The 21,540-nt window shown below is 48.1% G+C and overlaps 1 protein-coding gene across 3 annotated transcripts in view; it reads right to left on the bottom strand.

The window, feature by feature from the left end:
* MAP3K7 (mitogen-activated protein kinase kinase kinase 7) overlaps window positions 1-20,541 on the bottom strand; it is a 111,700-nt gene extending 91,159 nt beyond the window's left edge. The window contains exon 1 of one of the 3 annotated variants that reach the window (XM_069726355.1): window positions 20,162-20,541. In XM_069726355.1, coding sequence (XP_069582456.1) covers window positions 20,162-20,248 — 87 coding nt within the window. In that variant the 5' untranslated portion in view covers window positions 20,249-20,541. The remainder of the gene's footprint in view (window positions 1-20,161) is intronic. The other 2 variants (XM_069726353.1, XM_069726354.1) reach the window with 2 other exon arrangements.
* Window positions 20,542-21,540: the final 999 nt, after the last annotated feature.

The raw sequence follows: 21,540 nt of genomic DNA, 5'->3' as shown, positions 1-21,540 counted from the left end.
CAGGTTCGGATTAGGGTTAGGGGTGTGTTGGAGTTAGAATTGGGGGGTTTCCACTGTTTAGGTACATCAGGGGGTCTCCAAACACGACAGCCAATTTTGCGCTCAAAAAGTCAAATGGTGCTCCCTCCCTTCTGAGCTCTGCCGTACGCCCAAACAGTGGGTTACCCCCACATATGGGGCATCAGCGTACTCGGGATAAATTGGACAACAACTTCTGGGGTCCAATTTCTCCTGTTACCCTTGTGAAAATAAAAACTTAGGGGCTACAAAATCTTTTTTGTGGAAAAAAAAATAAATTTATTTTTATGACTCTGCATTATAAACTTCTGTGAAGCACTTGGGCATTCAAAATTCTCACCACACATCTAGATAAGTTCCTTGGGGGGTCTAGTTTCCAAAATGGGGTCACTTGTGGAGGGTTTCTACTGGTTAGGTACATCAGGGGCTCTGCAAATGCAACATAACGCCCGCAGACCATTCTATCAAAGTCTGCATTCCAAAACGGCCTTCCTTCCTTCCGAGCTCTGCCGTGCGCCCAAACAGTGGTTTACCCCCACATATGGGGTACCAGAATACTCAGGACAAATTGGACAACAACTTTTGGGGTCCAATTTCTCGTTACCCTTGTGAAAATAAAAACTTGGGGGCTAAAAAATCTTTTTTGTGGAAAAAAAAAATATTTTTTATTTTCACGACTCTGCATTCTAAACTTCTGTGAAGCACTTGGGCATTCAAAGTGCTCGCCACACATCTAGATAAGTTCCATGGGGGTCTAGTTTCCAAAATGGGGTCACTTGTGGGGGGTTTCCAGTGTTTAGGCACATCAGGGGCTCTCCAAACGCGACATGGCGTCCGATCTAAATTCCAGACAATTCTACATTGAAAAAGTAAAACGGCACTCCTTCTCTTCCAAGCTCTGCGGTGCGCCCAAACAGTGGTTTACCCCCACATATTGGGTATCGACGTACTCAGGAGAAATCGCACAACAACTTTTGTGGTCTAATTTCTCCTGTTACCCTTGTGAAAATAAGAATTTGTGGGCGAAAAGATCATTTTTGTGTAAACAAAAGCGATTTTTTATTTTCACGGCTCTACGTTATAAACTTCTGTGAAGCACTTGGGCGTTCAAAGTGCTCACCACACATCTAGATAAGTTCCTTAAGGGGTCTAGTTTCCAAAATGGGGTCACTTGTGGGGAGTTTCCACTGTTTAGGTACATCAGGGGCTCTCTAAACGTGACATGGCGTCCGGTCTCAATTCCAGCCAATTCTGCATTAAAAAAGTCAAACGGCGCTCCTTCACTACCAAGTTCTGCGGTGCACCCAAAAAGTGGTTTACCCCCACATATGGGGTATTGGCGTATTCAGGAGAAATTGCATAACAAAATTTATGGTTACATTTCTGTTCTTACACATGTGAAAATAAAAAAAATGGTTCTGAATTAAGATGTTTGCAAAAAAAAGTTAAATGTTAATTTTTTCCTTCCACATTGTTTCAGTTCCTGTGAAGCACGTAAAGGGTTAATAAACTTCTTGAATGTGGTTTTGAGAACCTTGAGGGGTGTAGTTTTTAGAATGGTGTCACACTTCATTATTTTCTATCATATAGACTCCTCAAAATTACTTCAAATGTGATGCGGTCCCTAAAAAAAAATGGTGTTGTAAAAATGAGAAATTGCTGGTCAACTTTTAACCCTTATAACTCCCTAACAAAAAAAAAATTTTGTTTCCAAAATTGTGCTGATGTAAAGTAGACATGTGGGAAATGTTATTTATTAACTATTTTTCGTGACATATCTCTCTCTGATTTAAGGGCATAAAAATACAAAGTTTGAAAATTGCAAAATTTTAAAAATTTTCGCCATATTTCCATTTTTTTCATAAATAATCGCAAGTAATATCGAAGAAATGTTACCACTAACATGAAGTACAATATGTGACGAAAAAACAATCTCAGAATCAGCGGGATCCGTTGAAGCGTTCCAGAGTTATAACCTCAAAGTGACAGTGGTCAGAATTGTAAAAATTGGCTCGGTCATTAAGTACCAAATTGGCTCTGTCACTAAGGGGTTAAAAAAGTACATGTTTAAAAAAAAAAAAAAAAGAAATACACCCCTCCAACAAACCAACTACAATGAATAAATAATCTAGCAGAGGTCCCCAACTCCAGTCCTCAAGGCCCACCAACAGGTCATGTTTTCAGGATTTCCTTTGCATTGCACAGGTGATGCAATTATTACCTGGGCAAGACTAAGGAAATCCTGAAAACATGACATGTTGGTGGGCCTTGAGGACTGGAGTTGGGGACCTCTGATCTAGAGGATATGGGACACCCCAAAAATAACTCATGGCAAATAAGGTATAACACAAACAATCAGCTGTCCGTGTAGTTTTAAGGGCCAGTATTGGACATCATGCATTTGTGCACACAAGGAGGTAAGGCAGAACATACGCTCTTCAACCCCCAATGGCGTTTTGCCCAAAGTTCCCAATTTGTCATCCCCCAGATTGCTGTAGGATGCAGTCCCTAGGTGTGTAGTCTGTTGCTGCTGTTCTGAAATCTAGCAGATTTATCGCACCTCCTGGTAACCCTGTCACAGAAGTCTGACATTTGCCTGACGTGATCACTCCACAGGGAAACATTGTTGTCTTGTTTTATGTAGATTACGGGTTACGACATAATAAATGATTCCCTCCTGGTGCAGCATTTCCATTAGTCCATTACTAACACACTGGTTGTAGCTGAACACAGAAGACATCAGTCATTTACCATCTCACAGGACAGGAAGATTCCACACAGCAGGTGAAGAGAGCCTCAGCTCAGACACAGGCCACTCAGGAGAAGAACATTCTTAGTTCCCATACTGAACACTTGCTGAAATATCTCTTCGGCCACGTTCCCACAGCATCATTTCTGAGGTTTTTCAGAAGCAGTTTGTGTGCAGTAACTCTGCTGAGTTTAACTGTCCAAGCAAAGTGTGTTTTTGTCTCATGCTTTCTTCTACAAAAAATAAAAGGCTTCTTTGAGGAGCAGCTGAGTTTTTAAAGGGCACCTGTCAGCAGATTTTGCTGCTATAAAGGTACCTTCACACATAACGATATTGATAACGATATCGTTGCTTTTTGTGACGTAGCAACGATATCGTTAATGAAATCATTATGTGTGACAGCGACCAACGATCAGGCCCCTGCTGGGAGATCATTGGTCGCTGAACAAAGTCCAGAACTTTATTTCGTCGCTGGATCTCCCGTGGACGTCGCTGGATCGGCGTGTGTGACACCGATCCAGCGATGTCTTCACTGGTAACCAGGGTAAACATCGGGTAACTAAGCGCAGGGCCGCGCTTAGTAACCCGATGTTTACCCTAGTTACCATCCTAAAAGTAAAAAAAAAACAAACAGTACATACTTACATACCGCTGTCTGTCCCCGGCGCTGTGCTCTGCACTCCTCCTGTACTGGCTGTGAGCGTCGGTCAGCCGGAAAGCAGAGCGGTGACGTCTACGCTCTGCTTTCCGGCCGCTGTGCTCACAGCCAGTACAGGAGTGCAGAGAAGCTGAGCGCCGGGGACAGACAGCGGTAGGTAAGTATGTAGTGTTTGTTTTTTTTTTACTTTTAGGATGGTAACCAGGGTAAACATCGGGTTACTAAGCGCGGCCCTGCGCTTAGTTACCCGATGTTTACTCTGGTTACCGGCATCGTTGGTCGCTGGAGAGCTGTCTGTGTGATAGCTCTCCAGCGACCAAACAGCGACGCTGCAGCGATCCGGATCGTTGTCGGTATCGCTGCAGCGTCGCTTAATGTGAAGGGGTCTTAAGATGCGGCCACTGCCTTTCAGGGCTTATCTACAGCATTCAGGCGACCTGAAAGATAAGAAAATAGAATTATTCTTACCGTTAATTCGGTTTCTAGGAACCTTCCACGACGGCATATGGAGGTTGTCTCTTTGCCCTAATGGGGAACAGGAAACACAGAGGTTTAAAAGGACCTCCCACCTCCCAGTGACTTACAACTGAAACCATAGCACCAGTTTACCTTCTGAATCACAGAACTAGTCCAGGAATATGTATCGGGTGGGAAATTAGTGCCGTCGTGGAAGGTTCCTAGAAACCGAATTAACGGTAAGAATAATTCTATTTTCTCTAGTCACCTTCCACGACGGCATATGGAGGAATACCAACTAATTTGGCACTAGGGAGGGACAACGGCCTGCAGAACTTTACGGCCGAAGACTAAGTCCTTATTGGACAATACATCTAATCTGTAATGTTTAGAGAAGGTATGAAGTGAAGACCACGTTGCTGCCCTGCAGATCTGCTCTGGGGATGCACCTGCTCTTTCTGCCCAGGAGACTGACGTAGATCTTGTTGAATGGGCCTTGATTCCTACTGGAGGTATTTTGTTTTGAGCAAGGTAGGCTTCCGTTATAGCCTTTTTGATCCATGTAGCAATGGTACTTTTAGCTACTTTTTTACCCTTATTTTGCCCAGAGAGATGGACAAAGAGGTTATGATCGATTCTGAAAGCACGGGTCTGATCTAAGTATTGCAGCAGAATACGTCGGACATCCAGAGTGTTAAATCTTCTTTCTTCCGAGTTTGCAGGATTATGGCAAAAGGTTGGTAGAACAATCTCTTGGGAACGATGAAAGTCAGAGACTACCTTCGGAAGAAAAGAAGGATCTAGACGAAGTACTATTGAGTCATCTCTCACTAGAAGATAAGGCTCTCTTATAGATAAGGCTTGTAGTTCACCCACTCTTCTAGCCGAAGTTATGGCTACCAAAAACACAGTTTTATAGGCAAGATTTTGAAGAGAGCAGGAGGACAAAGGTTCAAAAGGCGGGCCTGTAAGACCTTGGAGCACCACATTAAGATCCCATGGGGGAACTATGATCTGTTTTCTAGGATTCATCCTAGTTGCTGATGTTAAGAACCTTTTGATCCAGCGATGACCTGCTAGATCTTGATCAAAAAAGGAACTAAGTGCCGAGACCTGGACCTTGAGAGTACTGGGTCTAAGACCCATTTCTAAGCCTTTTTGTAAAAAATCTAAGATGTTAGGTATATTGGGCTTGAGAGGGTCTGGAAAGCTAGGCAAACAAAACGACGAAAACTTTTTCCAGATTTTGTTGTAAATGGCGTTGGTTACTGGCTTTCTCGATTTTTGGAGAGTAGCTATGACAGGGTCCGATAGTCCTTTTGCTTTCAAGACTTGGGCTTCAGTAACCATGCCGCTAAGTTCCATTTCTGAGGGTCTGCTTGGAGAATAGGACCCTGAGAGAGGAGATTGTTTTTTAGAGGTAACATTACCGGTCCATCCACTTGTAGTTGGATGATCAAGTTGAACCAACTTCTTTTGGGCCAAAAAGGAGCTATCAGGATAGTCGGAGTCCCTTCTATTCGTATCTTCCTTAGAACCTTTGCAAGGATTGGGATTGGCGGAAACGCATAGGCAAGCTGGAAGTGCCAATCTTGGACTAGGGCATCCACTCCTCTGGGATTGCCTCTTGGGTTCAAGGAAAAAAAGGTTTTGACTTTTGCGTTCTGGTGAGAGGCAAAGAGGTCAACCTCTGGAAGACCTCACTTTTTTACTAGCATGTTGAACGTTTGAAGATCCAGGCTCCATTCGCCAGGATGAATGTCCTGGCGACTCAGGTAGTCTGCTTGAATATTTGTAGTCCCTTTTAGGTGAATTGCCGTCAGGGACAGTAAGTGTTTTTCGGCCCAATAAAAAATTCGAGCGGAGATCTTTTTCAAACTGAGGAATTTTGTACTGCCCTGGTGCTTGATATGAGCCACCGTGGTCATATTGTCTGAATAGATCTGGACATGTTGACCAGAAATCTGATGGCTTGCTGCTAGCAGGGCCTCTTCCACAGCTTTGAGCTCTCTGAAATTTGACGATTTCTCGCTGATTGACTGGTTCCAAAGACCTTGGTAAGGAACATGATTTATTATGGCTCCCCAGCCCCTCCTGCTGGCATCTGTCTTGATCGTGGTTAGCGGAAGCTGAATCCAGCTCACACCCTTCAGGAGGTTTCTGGAATTCATCCACCATGTTAAGGATGCTTTCACTCGACCGGGTGTGTGAATCCTTTTTGTTAGAGTGCCAGGTCGACCATCCCACCTGTCTAGAATGTGGGTTTGGAGAATTCTGGAGTGAGCTTGAGCCCAAGCCACCGATTGTATGCAGGCTGTCATGGAGCCTAAGAGAGACATTCCTTCTCGAAGAGTAGGCAATCTCGTCTCCTTGAATTTTCTGACTTTTGCTACTAATGGTAGCCTGTGATCGTCTGGGAGAAAGGACATCTGTCTTGCTGAGTCCAGAGCCACACCCAAGAACTTTCTGGTTTTTGAGGGTTGAAGCTGAGACTTCTTCATGCTTGGAATCCAACCCAGAGACTTCAATATCTCCAAAGTGGTTGACACATGGGACATCAGGGTCATCTCGGTGGGGGCTACTATCAGGAGATCGTCCAGGTAGGGCACTATACAGACACCTTGGCTCCGGATAAATGACACTGCCTCTGCCATGATCTTGGAGAATACTCTTGGTGCTGAGGAAATGCCGAAGGGAAGGACTCCAAACTGATAGTGCTCCACTCGATGACTCCCCTGTATCGCAAACCTGAGGTATTTTCTGTGTCTCGGGTGGATAGGAATGTGAAAATATGCATCCTTTAGATCGATGGTTGCCATAAAGGAGTGATGTCCTATCAGAGGAATTGCAGATCTTACAGACTCCATCTTGAACTTGCGATATTTCACATGTTGGTTTAGACCTTTTAGGTTTATAATAATTCGTACATCCCCTGAGGGTTTGGGTACTAAGAATAGCCGGGAATAATGTCCTTTCCCCTGTTCCAGATGTGGAACTGGGGAGATCACATTTGATTCCATAAGATCCCTGAGACCCAATGTCAACAAATTGTAATCTCTTGAGGTCGGAAGGGTAGTAACTTTTAGACCCTGAGGGGGGGAAGAGATTAACTCGATCAATAGGCCCTCCTTGATGACATTGAGGACCCAGTGGGAACTGGTGATATTTTCCCACTGACCCACATATTTTGAGAGTCTCCCCCCTACCGGATCAGAGTCATTGTTTGTCCTGTTGGGACTGTTGCTGCTGCTGCTGGAGGACAAAAATATTTTTCCCTCTACCCTTTGCGTAACTCCACCTGCCGGTTTTGCCTTTCCCACTTGCTTGAGGAGGCTGAGACTGTGGGGCACGAAAAAAACGTTTCCTCGGTTGTTTTTGCTCCGGGAGTGCCTTTTTCTTGTCAGTAGCCTTGTCAAGAATATCGTCTAAGGCCGGACCGAAAACATAATCTCCCTTAAAGGGTATAGCACACAACTTGGCCTTTGAGGTGATATCACCGCTCCACATTTTAAGCCAGAGGGCTCTTCTAGCAGAGTTGGAGAGTACGAGAGATCTGGCGGCCACTCTAACGGATTCTAGAGAAGCATCAGCCAGAAACCCAGAGGCTCTATGCAGGATGGGAAGTGACTCTAATAATTCACCTCTTGGGGTACCCCGAGATATATGAGACTCTAATTTCTCCAACCAGCAGGAGAGGGCCCGGGCAACACAAGTGGAAGCGACATTGGCCTTAAGGATAGACGTAGAAGTTTCCCAAGACTTTTTTTCAATCTTTCTGTCCATAGGATCCTTTAATTGTGAGGAATCCTCAAAAGGGAGTGCTGTTCTTTTGGCGACTCTAGCCACCTGCACATCAACCTCAGGAATGTCCAATTTGATTGTTTCACCCTCTAGAGGAAATCTGTGCTTCATCTCTGAAGGGGTACTGAGGCGTTTCTCAGGCTGTTCCCATTCCTGATCAATCATACTAACAATGTTAGCGTGCACCGGGAACCCCACTCTCTTCTCCGATCTGAGCCCACCAAACATCTGATCCTGTACAGACTGCGGTTCATATTCCTCTTCTAGGCCCATAGTATTACGGACAGCAGAAACTAGATCCTCAATGTAATCTGAGGAAAAGAGGTATTTCCTGACCTCAGCTTTAGGTGATACAGGATCTTCCCAGTCCACAGATGAAGTATGGGAGAGGTCTGAATCAGAGTCCGATTCAACCACCTGAATTTTTCTCTTTTTAGCTGGGGAATGTGGTGGCGGAGGCGGAGGTGGAGGTGGAGGAGTAAAAGCTGCTAACGAAGATTGCACTTCCTGTTTTACTAAGGAGCGAATTTCATCCAGCAGAGATGGTTGCTCAGCTTTTACAATCCTGTCAGTACATGGCTGGCAGAGCTTTTTGTCCCAGTTAGGAGGGAATTTAGTAGAACAGACTGGGCACTTCTTTTTAATAGCGGCTTTAGGGGCAGACTTTTCTCCCTGAAATGGAAGGGGAGAGAGGAGTGAGGACACTAAACCCCCTATAGGTACTACCTCCCGGATCCTATCCCTGCAAAACACTCACTGTAGCAGGGGTAGCGCTGGGCTCCGCAGACGCAGGGCACAAGGAACCATCCATACTGGGGAAATAGCCTTACCTCAGTGGTGGTTCAGCAGGGTTTAAGAACGCTGTCCTGCACCTGCCTCCAGCAATCAAAAGTTCCCCCTCCCCCTCCAGGATCCATGTGAGGGGACGCCATTAGTCCGACACGCCGGCCGGCGATCCCGGAAGAACCGGCTTCCAGAGGAATGAAGGACCGGAAGTGACGCGCGAGACCGCCGACGTCACATCCGGAACGCCGAGCCGTCGATGGAGGGGGAGAACGCCGGGCAGCTCATGGAGGAGCCCGGTGAGTGATCCCAGGCTTGCTTTGCCCTCGTGGGGGCGCGGGAAGGCCGGGAGGGGGTCCCGAGGAACCTGCACAGCAGGACGACGGGAGCAGCAAAAGGAGGAGGCGGAACGCGACCACATCTGCCCGGCTCTGACAGGCAAAGCCTGCATAAAGGTACCGCAGTCGCCGGCCACTACAGCACCTGGAGACCTCTCCCTGTCCCATGGGGAACAGGAAAGACACTGGCAGGTGGGAGGTCCTTTTAAACCTCTCTGTGTTTCCTGTTCCCCATTAGGGCAAAGAGACAACCTCCATATGCCGTCGTGGAAGGTGACTAGAGAAAAATAAGTTTTATTATACTCACCTGTGGGGCGGTCTGGTCTGATGGGCGTCGCATGTCCTTGTCCGGCGCCTCCCATCTTCTTGTGATGCCGCCCTCCTGCTTCTTCATGGCGCTCCGGTGCAGGCGTACTTATCTGCCCTGTTGTTCCCTCAATAGGGCAGATAAGTACGCCTGCACAGGAGCGTGATGCCGAGGAGCCATGAAGAAGCAGGAGGGCGGCATCGCAAGAAGATGGGAGGCGCCGAACCCGGACCTGCGACACCCATCAGACCAGACCACCCCACAGGTGAGTATTATAAAACTTATTTTACTTCTCTTGCAGGTCAGTCCGGGGGCAGATATACAGCATTATAGAATGCTGTACATAAGCCCTGAAAGGCAGTGGCCGCATCTTATAGCGGCAAAACCTGCTGACAGGTGCCCTTTAAATGCAGAAACAGAACTATTCTGTACTAAATACCGCATTAAAAATATTGCTTCAAGTCTGCACCAAAAACGCATCGAATAAAAGGAGGAAAAGCATAAAAAAAAACAAAAAAAAAAACAGAAAAACGCAATAATCAAAGATTGTTATCGTAATATGATGTGGGCAATTGCAGAAAATATGCGGATAAGAAGCCGCAGGAAAAAAAATACAGTATTTATGCTACGAACAGCAAGGGAGGAGGACTGGGACTGAAAATGGAGGCAGATCCTACATACTGTAATGTCTACACTTGCAGATTCTCCCTTCCGGAGAAGAGCTAATTTACATACAAAACATTACGCATTAGAATACATATGCCAGCTGTATTAGTGTAAAGGAGAAATGGCACTTTCTAAAAGCTTCAGCTCTAATCCCCAGTTTGTTGTCATCCTTTCTGACAAGGGAAACAGTGGGCAGCCACTAACTGATGATTTTACTTTGGCTACTTTCCCTCTATCGTCGGGCTCGGACTGTCGCAGTGCGTCGGGCCGAGGTTACAGACGCTGGCAGTGAATGCGCCGCACAACGGGGGCAGCAGATGCATTTTTCCAGCGCATCCGCTGCCCCATTGTGAGGTGCGGGGAGGAGTTCCGGCCGCGCATGCGGGGTCGGAAATGGCGGACTGTCGGAAGCAAAAAACGTTACAACACGACGGTTGCGACGTGTGTCAATGCGTCGCTAATGTTAGTCTATGGGGCAAAAACGCATCCTGCAGACAACTTTGCAGGATGCGTTTTTCCCCTTAGACGACGCATTGCGACGTATTGAAAAAAACGCTAGTGTGAAAGTAGCCTAATTATAACTTTGCAAATATGTCCAGTACACTCCTTTTCTAGCAAAACTTGGGTCTGACCGGCCAGATAGTGAAAGTCTGGTATGCTGAGGGTGATCCCACGACCCTCTGCATTGTCAAATTACAAGAAGTCACACTATTGTACTATACCAGCGCTGCCACATCCTTTACTAAGCAGTTACTGACCAACAATATCATTCAAGCGATTACTGAACGGTAACTGGTCAGGAAACGATGCCGCAGCACAGGTTTAGCACAAAGTGCGAGTTCTCGGGATAACACTCACTTTGTGCTTTTTCAGTGACGAGGACACAGGATAGTGGTGGATCTTGCTCTACAGTCCAGAATTCCTCAACCTAAGGCTATGTTCACACTATGCGGTTTTTACCGCGGAACCGCCGCGATTTTGCCGCTGCGGGTCCGCAGCAGTTTTTCATGCAGGGTACAGTACAATGTTACCGTATGGAAAACAAAAACCGCTGTGCCCACATTGCGGAAAATCACGGAAAAAACCGCGCGGAATTGCTGCGGAAAAAAAGAAGGAGCATGTCACTTCTTTGTGCAGAATCGCAGCGATTCTGCACCCATAGAAATGCATTGATCCGCTTACTTCCCGCATGGGGCTGTGCACACCATGCAGGAAGTAAGCGGATAATGTGCGGGTTATACCCGGGGTGGAGGAGAGGAGACTCTCCTCCAGGCCCCGGGAACCATATTTGAGTAAAAAAAAAAAAAAAATTAAAATAAAAAATAATGCTATACTCACCTCTGAAGTCTCAGCGCTGCACGCGGCCGTCCGGTCTCAGGTTTGCTATGCGACCAGGACCTGCGGTGACGTCGCGGTCACATGACCGTGACGTCACGAAGGTCCTGGTCGCACAGCATCTTTGGAACCGGACCGCCGCCTGCAGCGCAGAGGAGATCGGGACGTCAGAGGGTGAGTATATCATGATTTTATTATTTTTAACACTACTATTGATGCTGCATATTGCTGCATATGCAGCATCAATAGTAGGGGTAAAATCCCGCAGCGGAACCCGCAGGACAAACCGCGATAAATCTGCAGGGATAACCGCAGTGGGTTTGCCCTGCAGATTTATCAAATCCGCTGCGGGAGAACCCGCAGGACAGGATGCAACGTGTGAATGTGGCCTAAAGGTTCGTACTTGACTTTTGCAAAAAAAAAAAAGCTGGGTCTTTTACCTTGGCATTAGAGACAGTTCTGGCCATATTGACTAGTCTATATAATTGCCTTGTAATGTTTACATTTCCTGTTCTGTCCAGATGTCACCGTATCCCAGAATTCTAAGCGGAGGAAGTTCACCGACCGCCATATTGGTACACCCAAGTGATGCGTCTCTCAATATGGAAACTGCTACGGGTACCACCAGCGGAACACTGTTGCACCACACACGCACTCTATACGCACCACACACACACTTTATTTTCTGTACGCAGCCTCTTGCGCGGTACCACCAGCGGAACAGCGTCGCGAACACGCCACCGCCGAGATCAGCCGAATGATTCACTGACCGCCTACAACTTTGTACAGGAGGAGCACACGCGCAGTTTTAATGTGACCGCCGCTATCTGTCTGCACAAAGATGGTGGCGGTCTGATTTACTGCACCTGAGCGAATTCCGCGCAGGTTCAGTGAATCATTCAGCTGATCCCGGCAGCAGATGCGCGACGTGTCTACAGGCAGAGGAAGCCGGTCACATTAACGCGGTTTTCCCACAAACGAAAATTCATTTTAAAAATTGTCTATGTGACCATGTACAGAGCTTACCACAGCTCCTGAGCAGGGGAGGAAGCAAAAGACAATACTGACATTACAGCAGGGGATCACAGTGGATTAATTTTGTGAGGTAAAATATTTCACCTACTGCTTTTAAAAAATATTTTACATCACAAAATGTATCCTCTGCGATCCCCAGCTGTAATGCCAGTATTGTCTTGAGGGGAGAACACAGCACAGGAAGGAGAGAGACAGGGGTGGGATAGCACATGGGTAGACAGGTCAAAGAAGAGAGCACAGATGGGAGAAGTCAGCACATGGGGAAAGAGAGAGTGGATAGACGGGTGAGCAGATGGGGGGGGGGGGGGGGGGAAGAGTTTCTCAACGCGGCAAAGCCTGCCCCCATTGTGACGTTACCGCCCTCCCGATGCGATAGCATCAGGCCTCCATCTAGTAAATTATATTTAGGAAAACCCATCTGCCTCTGGCTGCCCAGTGGTTTCCTTAATAAAAAAGGCAGCTACAGATGGTGAAAGTAGTGGTGGGGGGGAGCATACAGTAAAGTTTGAGGTCCGTACCGAACACCTAGTGTTTTGGCACGCACCTTTCTGGGAGCATGTCAGCTTATATATACAGTTCACATGTGCCCGAAACAGCTGCGGGTGGAATCGCAACACACCCGTGGCTGTTAACTAGTTAAATGCCACCAGAATTACGTTTTTTTGGTCGCCGCAGCATTTCATTAAAATGCAATAATGGGGTGATCAAAAGAACTTATCTGCACCAAAATGTTTCATTAGAAAGGTCACCTTGGGGCGCAAAATATAAGCCCTCACCCAAACCAAGATCACAAAAAAAAAAAAATGGAGATGCTATGGGTAATGGAAAATTTTGCTATTTTGTTGTTTTTTTTTTAACAAATTTAGCAATTTTTTTCACCACTTAAAAAAGAACCTATACATGTTTGGGGTCTCAGTAATCAGTTTCTCAGTACTGTGCAGCCACATTCAGAAAAAAATTGTGGGACAAAGTTTGGTGCCATTTTTACCCACTTGTGTGAAAATGTAAAATCTGGGCTAAAACTAAATTTTGACGGTAAAAATGTAGTTACCGTATATACTCGTGCATGTTTTTCAGCACATTTTTTTGTGCTGAAAACGCCCCCCCTCAGCTTATACACGAGACAACTGTCCCAGAAAGCCTGTGGGGGAGAGGGAGCGGCGGAGCAGCGGGTCACAGAGGCCGGAGCAGGCAGCTATGGCTAGAGCCTGTGTCGCTGCCTGCAACAGAGAAATGGTGTTGTAAAAATGAGAAATCACTGATCAATTTTAACCCCTTGACATCCGACGTACTATTCTGTCCATGTGACCTGGGCCTGTCTGACCATGGACGGGATAGTACGTCATCGCGATCGCCCACGCACATTGGGGGAATTCTCACAGTTGATATTCGGCACTAGGTCGCAGCATTCTGGGAGCAGGCACAGCCCCTCTGACTTGGGATCAGAGACCCCGCGGTGGGACGCAGGGTCCCGATCGCTGCCGTGGTAACCCGATGTCGTCATGACAACATCCGGATTACCAGAGCTAAGAAACTTCCTGGTCATGTGCAGTACATATCAGGAAGTCTCCCAGGTTAACTGTGCAGAAAGTACAGCACTGAGCTTCTATAGCATGCAGATGCTGCTTCACCTGCACGCTATAGAAGCCATCAGGCTGCAAAACATGAGTGTCCCATAGTGGGACAAGGTGTAAAGTTTAGAATAAAGTAAAAATGTTTAAAAAAAAATAAATACTATTTATTCTATCACTAAATAAATATTTGAATTAAAAGAAAAATCTAGACAATTAAAGTACACATATTAGGTATCGCCACATCTGTAATGACCCGACCTATAAAACTGTCCCACTAGTTAACCCCTTTAGTGAACACCATGAAAAAAAAAAAACAATGCTTCATACTGCTGAACAAAAAGTGGAATTACACGCGATAAAGAAGATGGATATAAATCAACGTGGTACCGTTGAAAACGTCTTGTCCCGCAAGAAATGAGACGCCATATAGCATCCTCAGAGGGGAGGGGGGGGGGGAAAGTATAGCTGTCAGAATAAAGTGCTGCAAAAACAATTATTTTTTCTATAAAAGTTTTTTACTATATAAAAGCGCCAAAACATAAAAAAAAAACTATATAATTGAGGTATCGCTGTAATCATACTGACCTGAAGAATAAAACTGCCTTATCAATTTTACCACACGCGGAATGGTATAAACGCACCCCCCAAAAGAAATTCACGAATTGCTGGTTTTTGCTCATTCTGTCTCCCAAAAATAAGAATGGAAAGTGATCGAAAAGTGTCATGCACCCGAAAATTATATCAATAAAATTGTCAGCTCTTCCCGCAAAAAACAAGCCCTCACATGACTCTGTGGGCCAAAATATGGAAAAATTATAGCTCTCAAAATGTGGTGATGCAAGAACTATTTTTTGCAATAAAAAAAAGCATCTTTTAGAGTGCGACAGCTGCCAATCATAAAAACCCGCTATAACACCTCTTTCACACGTCCTGATATTTCCGGTACCGGAGATGTCATTGTCCGTGTGATATTTGGGGCACACGTGTGGCATGTGTGTGCTGCATCAGTACCACGCGGAGGGGCGCCAGGGAAGAAGCGTTGCAGTAAGCGCTGTTCCCCGACGCTGAACGCGGCTCTCATCATTCTCCCCTGCTCTGCCGCCGATCTGCGCGAGCAGGAGAGAATGATGAGTTACATTTAACCCCTTAACGACTGTAGATACGCCTTTTAACGGTGGCAGTTGAGGGTACTTAAACCACAGTGCCGCTTTTTAACGGCGCTGAGCCTTAAGGTTATAGCACCCCCCAGCGTCAGAATTTCTCTGAGGTCTTGGCTGCCAGGGCCTCATCATTAACATGCAAACCACCCTTGGGGGGGTAAAGGGGTTAAACAAATCCAATTATGGAACTTATTTTTATTCCAAGATCTATTGAGTAAAAGCAAAACCCCTTTAAGCAAAAGGCAACACTAAGCAAACACCATGAAGACCAAGGAGATTTCCAGACAAGTCAGGGACAAAGTTGTTCAGAAGTGCAAGTAAGGGTTGGGTTATAAATAAATACGGTATCTCAATCTCTGAAGATCCCCCAGAGCGCCATCTAATTCATTATCATCAAATGCAAAGAACATGGTACCCCAACAAACCTGTCAAGAGAGAGGGCTGCCCACCAAAACTCTCAGCCCGGGCAAGGAGAACATTAATCAGAGGCAGGACAGAGACCAAAGGTAACCCTGACGGAACTGCAGAGTTCCCATGCAGAGACTGGAGTTTCTGTCCGTACGACCACAATAAGCCGTACACTCCATAATGGTGGCCTTTATGGGAGAGTGGTCAGAAAAAAGCCTTTACTTTACTTACACAAAAATTCTAAGGCCGGGATCACACATGCGAGAAACACGTCCGTGTCTCGCATGTGAAATCCAAGCTCTGGCGCCGGCACTTGGGAGCGGAGCGTGCGGCTCCATGTGTTGCTATGCGGCCACACGCTCCGCTCTGGAGTGCCGGCGCCAGAGCTTGGATTTCACATGCGAGACACGGACGTGTTTCTCGCATGTGTGATCCCGGCCTAAGGCTAGGGTCACATTGCGTTAGTGCAATCCGTTTAGCGCTAGCGGATTGCGCTAACGCAATGTTTTTAAAGGGTCGCGTTTCGGGGTCGCGTTAACGTCCCCGCTCTCGCAGATCCCCGATCTGCGAGAGCGGGGAACGGACCTCGGGCGGGCCGCGGACGCTGCAAGCAGCGTCCGAGGCGCGCTACAAAAGACCGGCACGTCGCTAGCGCGTGCCGAAAATGACACGCGCTAGCAATGCGCTGGTACATTGCGGGCAATGGGAGCGCTAACGGACGCGTTGCATCGCGTTAATTTCGCCGTGCAACGCTGTCCGTTAGCGCTCTGACCAAAACGCAATGTGACCCCAGCCTTAGACTCGTTTTGAGTTAACTAAAAGACATGTAGAAGACTCCCCAAATGTATGGAGGAAGGTGCTGTGGTCAGAGGAGACCAAAATTAAACTTTTTGGCTAACAGGGTAAACACTATGTCTGGCACCAACAACACAGCTCATCGCCCCAACAACACCATCCCCATAGGGAAACAAGTGGGTGGCAGCATCATGCTGTGTGGATGTTTTTCGGCCGCAGGAATAGGGAAAATGGAACTAGTTGAGGGGAAGATGGATAGTGCGAAATACAAGGATATTCTTGAACAAAATGTGTTTCAGTCTGTCAGTGATTTAAGACTGGGACGGAGGCTCACCTTCCAAGAAGACAATGACCAAAAGCATACTGCTAAAGCAACACTGGAGTGGTTTAAGGGGAAACGTAAATGTTTTGGAGTGGTCTAGTCAGAGCCCAGATCTTAATCCAATTGAGAATCTGTGGTCAGACTAAAGGTACCGTTACACTAAACGACTTACCAACGATCACGACCAGCGATACGACCTGGCCGTGATCGTTGGTAAGTCGTTGTGTGGTCGCTGGGGAGCTGTCACTCCAGCGACCAACGATCAGGGGAAAGACTTCGGCATCGTTGAAACTGTCTTCAACGATGCCGAAGCCCCCCTGCAGCACCCGGTTAGCCAGGGTAAACATCGGGTTACTAAGTGCAGGGCCACGCTTAGTAACCCGATATTTACCCTGGTTACCATTGTAAAAGTAAAAAAAAAAAAAAAAAACACTACATACTCACATTCTGATGCCTGTCACGTCCCCCGCCTGCGTCCACAGGGTTAAAACTGCTTTTTGCCGAGAGCTTCCCTGCACTGACTGTCACCGCTGGCAGTAACAGCATTGACATCACCGCTGTGCTCTGCTTTACGGCCGGCGCTTATACAGTGCAGGGAAGCTGACGCCGGTGGACGTGACAGACATCAGAATGTAAGTATGTAGTGTTTTTTTTTTAACTTTTACAATGGTAACCAGGGTAAATATCGGGTTACTAAGCGCGGCCCTGCGCTTAGTAACCCGATATTTACCCTGGTTACAAGTGAACACATCGCTGGATCGGCGTCACACACGCCGATCCAGCGATGACAGCGGGTGATCCAGCGACCAAAAAAAGGTCCTGATCATTCCCCAGCGACCAACGATCTCCCAGCAGGGGCCTGATCGTTGGTCGCTGTCACACATAACGAGATCGTAAGCGGGATCGTTGCTACGTCACCAAAAGCGTGACGTTACAACGATATCGTTAACGATATCGTTATGCGTGACGGTACCTTAAGATTGCTGTTCACCAGAGGAAATCATCTATTTTTTTTAATCAGATATTTTTATTGAACAGTAAGGATAATACATGGAAATTGCATTACTGTAAACAGTAAACATAGATAATTTTACTTTTTGAAAAACATTTTAACCCCAAGGGAAATCATCTAACTTGAAGGAGCTGGAGCAGTTTTGCCTTGAGGAATGGGGAACAATCCCAGTGGCAAGATGTGGAAAGTTCAGAGACTTATCCAAAGGGACTTACAGCTGTAATTGCCACAAAAGGAGGCTCTACAAAGTACTGACTTTAGGGGGTGAATAGTTATACACACTAAAGTTTTCAGTTATTTTGTCCTATTTGTTGTTTGCGTCACTTTAAGAAGATAACCAAATTTCCATAGTTGTAGGTATGCTGTTTACATAAACTGATGAAAACTCTCTAAAAAAAAAAATCCAGTGAAATTCCTTGTTGTAAAAATGGCAAGGGGGGGGAGGGGGACTTGTTTTATGTGGGATACGTTGTTTTGACCATTCATTTAACTGTATAATGGACAGAAAGTGGGTGAAAAAAATCAAAGTGAAATAAAATGGTGAAATAAAACGCCATTCCATCGTTTTTGGGGTATTATTTTGACACCATCCACTGTATAGTAAAAATTACTTTGCAGTGAGATTGTTCAGGTCAGTAGGATCTTTTATGTTATTGGTTATTCACCGGCGCTGGGTAGGGACTGCAATGCTCAGAGCCGATAGGTCTCACAGCGGTGAGCAACGATGATGAGCGTTGTCCTCAGTCCCCGGCAACTGGATATAGCAGGAACTTGTCTGCTATTCACAGAAGCCAGAGCTGGGGGAACGTGGACTACATCGGAGCTTCGTGGGAACATTTTGGGTAATAAATGTATGAACAAGGGACTGTCTGGTGTTTATTTCTGTATTTTTATGTGTTTCAGGTATGTATTTCTATTAGGGATGAGCGAATAACTTCAGATAAGTCCTTATCCGAACAGCTGCGTCAGGAACCCGGATACCTGGAGCGCTCCTGATAACCAGATGTTCGGCTCCGCAGCTGCATGTGTCGCGGCTGTGTGACAGTCACAGCACACAGGCTCTCCATACAGGTGTTGTGACGGTCACACAGCCGCGACACCGAACAGCCGGAGCGATCCAGCTAACCGATAAGCCCTCATTTCTATTCATCGGATAGCACCTTCATGGGATAGTGTGGGGGAGTCTTTACTCAAATGAAGTTTTTCTTTTCTGTGTTTTTTTCATTACCGGGTTAGTAGTGGGGTATCCACCTCTTCATTACTAACCCCAACGCTTAATGCCAGCTATGATTATTGACCAATCACAGCTGTCAACCCAACTACCATTACCATGACCAAGAGCAATCGGAAAGGCGCATCTAACGTAAAGCATTCATTCTGGGGTGGCTGCGGGCTTGTAATTTTAGGCTAGGAAGGGCCAAATAACCAGGGCCCTTCCCAGGCTGATTATATGAGCCCAGCGCGGTCTGCTTTACCTTGGCTGGGAGGACTCTCCACCTCTCCTGGGTGACTCCGCCATGCAGAGGGACATCGCAGCGCAAATAACCATACAGAAGTCGAGCAGTGGCGGTTTATCACCGAATAAGTGGCGACCACCGAATATCAGGACTATCGGCTATGCGGAGCCTGCACTCGCTGCCTGTAGAATTACGCTGCTGCGGAGGCACGGATGTATGCAGAACTGAGAAAGAGAACGGTCGAGAGCGATCCCTGCCCTCCCTGAGGGGCGATCCCTGCTCTCCCTGAGGGGCGATCCCTGCCCTCCCTGAGGGGCGATCCCTGCCCTCCCTGAGGGGCGATCCCTGCCCTCCCTGAGGGGCGATCCCTGCCCTCCCTGAGGGGCGATCCCTGCCCTCCCTGAGGGGCGATCCCTGCCCTCCCTGAGGGGCGATCCCTGCCCTCCCTGAGGGGCGATCCCTGCCCTCCCTGAGGGGCGATCCCTGCTCTCCCTGAGGGGCGATCCCTGCCCTCCCTGAGGGGCGATCCCTGCCCTCCCTGAGGGGCGATCCCTGCCCTCCCTGAGGGGCGATCCCTGCCCTCCCTGAGGGGCGATCCCTGCCCTCCCTGAGGGGCGATCCCTGCCCTCCCTGAGGGGCGATCCCTGCCCTCCCTGAGGGGCGATCCCTGCCCTCCCTGAGGGGCGATCCCTGCCCTCCCTGAGGGGCGATCCCTGCCCTCCCTGAGGGGCGATCCCTGCCCTCCCTGAGGGGCGATCCCTGCCCTCCCTGAGCGGCGATCCCTGCCCTCCCTGAGGGGCGATCCCTGCCCTCCCTGAGGGGCGATCCCTGCCCTCCCTGAGGGGCGATCCCTGCTCTCCCTGAGGAGCGATCCCTGCTCTCCCTGAGGGGCGATCCCTGCCCTCCCTGAGGGGCGATCCCTGCCCTCCCTGAGGGGCGATCCCTGCCCTCCCTGAGCGGCGATCCCTGCCCTCCCTGAGGGGCGATCCCTGCCCTCCCTGAGGAGCGATCCCTGCCCTCCCTGAGGGGCGATCCCTGCTCTCCCTGAGGGGCGATCCCTGCTCTCCCTGAGGGGCGATCCCTGCTCTCCCTGAGCGGCGATCCCTGCTCTCCCTGAGGGGCGATCCCTGCTCTCCCTGAGGGGCGATCCCTGCTCCGCACAGGTAAAGCCTGTGAGGACCCCACTAGGAGGCGCTGCATGCAGGAGTCAGCCATACAGCACCAGTGACAGCTCGCCCCCTGCACAGTCTCCAGCCCCCAGTCTCCGGACCGCCCCCCACGGCTCACCTCTTCCACCTCGATCTCCTTGAAGTCGATCTCCTCAAAGTTGAGCACTGGAGGGGTTTCAATCATGTCAGCGGAAGAGGCAGACATGCTAAATCCTAGTACGTTGAAGGACCCCTGCTGACGTCATGCCCATGTGACCAGACTCCTGTGTGGGAGGAGCTCACATAGTTTGCGGGAAGGCCCGTGTTGTCCCACCGACCCCATGCAAGGAAAGACGGGAGTGCATGGGCTCCGTGGCTATGACGTCACTCGGTAACGCGTCTCTGCGGTCACGTGATCGTTTACGGACGTCTTCCGGCTTCTGCCGAGCGCACTGGAGGCGGTCTGTGTTGTGAACCCCAGCGTAGAGCGCGAGCAGGGCGACGTGCGCGCACACTGGTGACAACGAGGAGCTGCGCATGCGCCGCCTAGTGTACAACATAGGACTAGCTAAATGAATGGTCCGGGTGTGCGGCGTGCTGAAAGTGGTCGTGGGTCTGTGGGAGTGGATAGTACAGTACTCGGTACAAGTAGTGCTGATTATATGGAGTGGGAGTCTGCATAGTGTGTCTGTGGAAGTGATCTCTGGGAGTGTATAACACCTGGGCGATATGGGCCCGGGGATTGTAGTGGGGGCTCTGCATTAACATGGTCTGGACTGTTCTGAGAGGGGCTGACATTAGGGCCTCTCTGCCAGCATGATCCCGCAGGGCTGTGACCGACAGTACCAGCCGTAGCATTACCGTCCGCGGGTGACAGTTCCAGCTGCGCGGTCACGCTGACATCTGAAAGCATGATCCCGAAGCACTCTGACCAACAGTCTTACCGGCTGTAGTGTTACCACCGATATGAACTACCGTGCCACATGGAAGACGGCAAACCGCAAAATGAAAACTCAGCAAATCTGCAAACATTTTTACACCTGCGTTTTTGCTGCGGATTTGACTGGATTGAAGTAAATGGGTGAAAAACTGCAGAAACGCACAAAGAATTGACATGCTGCAGAAAACAACACACTGCAAATATGCGCTGAAATTTACATGTGCACAACACTTCATGATCGTCATTGAATTAGCTTGCATAAGGATTCCATAGCGTTTTTGGCCCATTTCCGGGCGGAAAAAATGCACTGTGCTCACATAGCGTAACAATAGGGACAAAGGCATGGGGCACCTCCTAAACAACAACCTGTGCCTATCCCTAAGCTCCCCTAACACCCTATGCTGGTCCTTCCCCCCATCACCGTCATGTGCCTAGCTCCTAGCTGTCGCCTCACAATACCCTGGCTAGTGCACTGGCCAGCAAGGATGCTAGCCTCACCACTGCAGATGGTACAAACATAGGGAATAGTGACAAGCACAAGACAGACAAGGTAAGGAAAAAAGTAACTGAGCTGCAGG

This window comes from Ranitomeya imitator, chromosome 5, assembly GCF_032444005.1.
Source record: "Ranitomeya imitator isolate aRanImi1 chromosome 5, aRanImi1.pri, whole genome shotgun sequence".
Taxonomy (NCBI): domain Eukaryota; kingdom Metazoa; phylum Chordata; class Amphibia; order Anura; family Dendrobatidae; genus Ranitomeya; species Ranitomeya imitator.
Note: the sequence above shows the minus strand (reverse complement) of the source record. Positions and strands in the feature narration are given on the sequence as shown.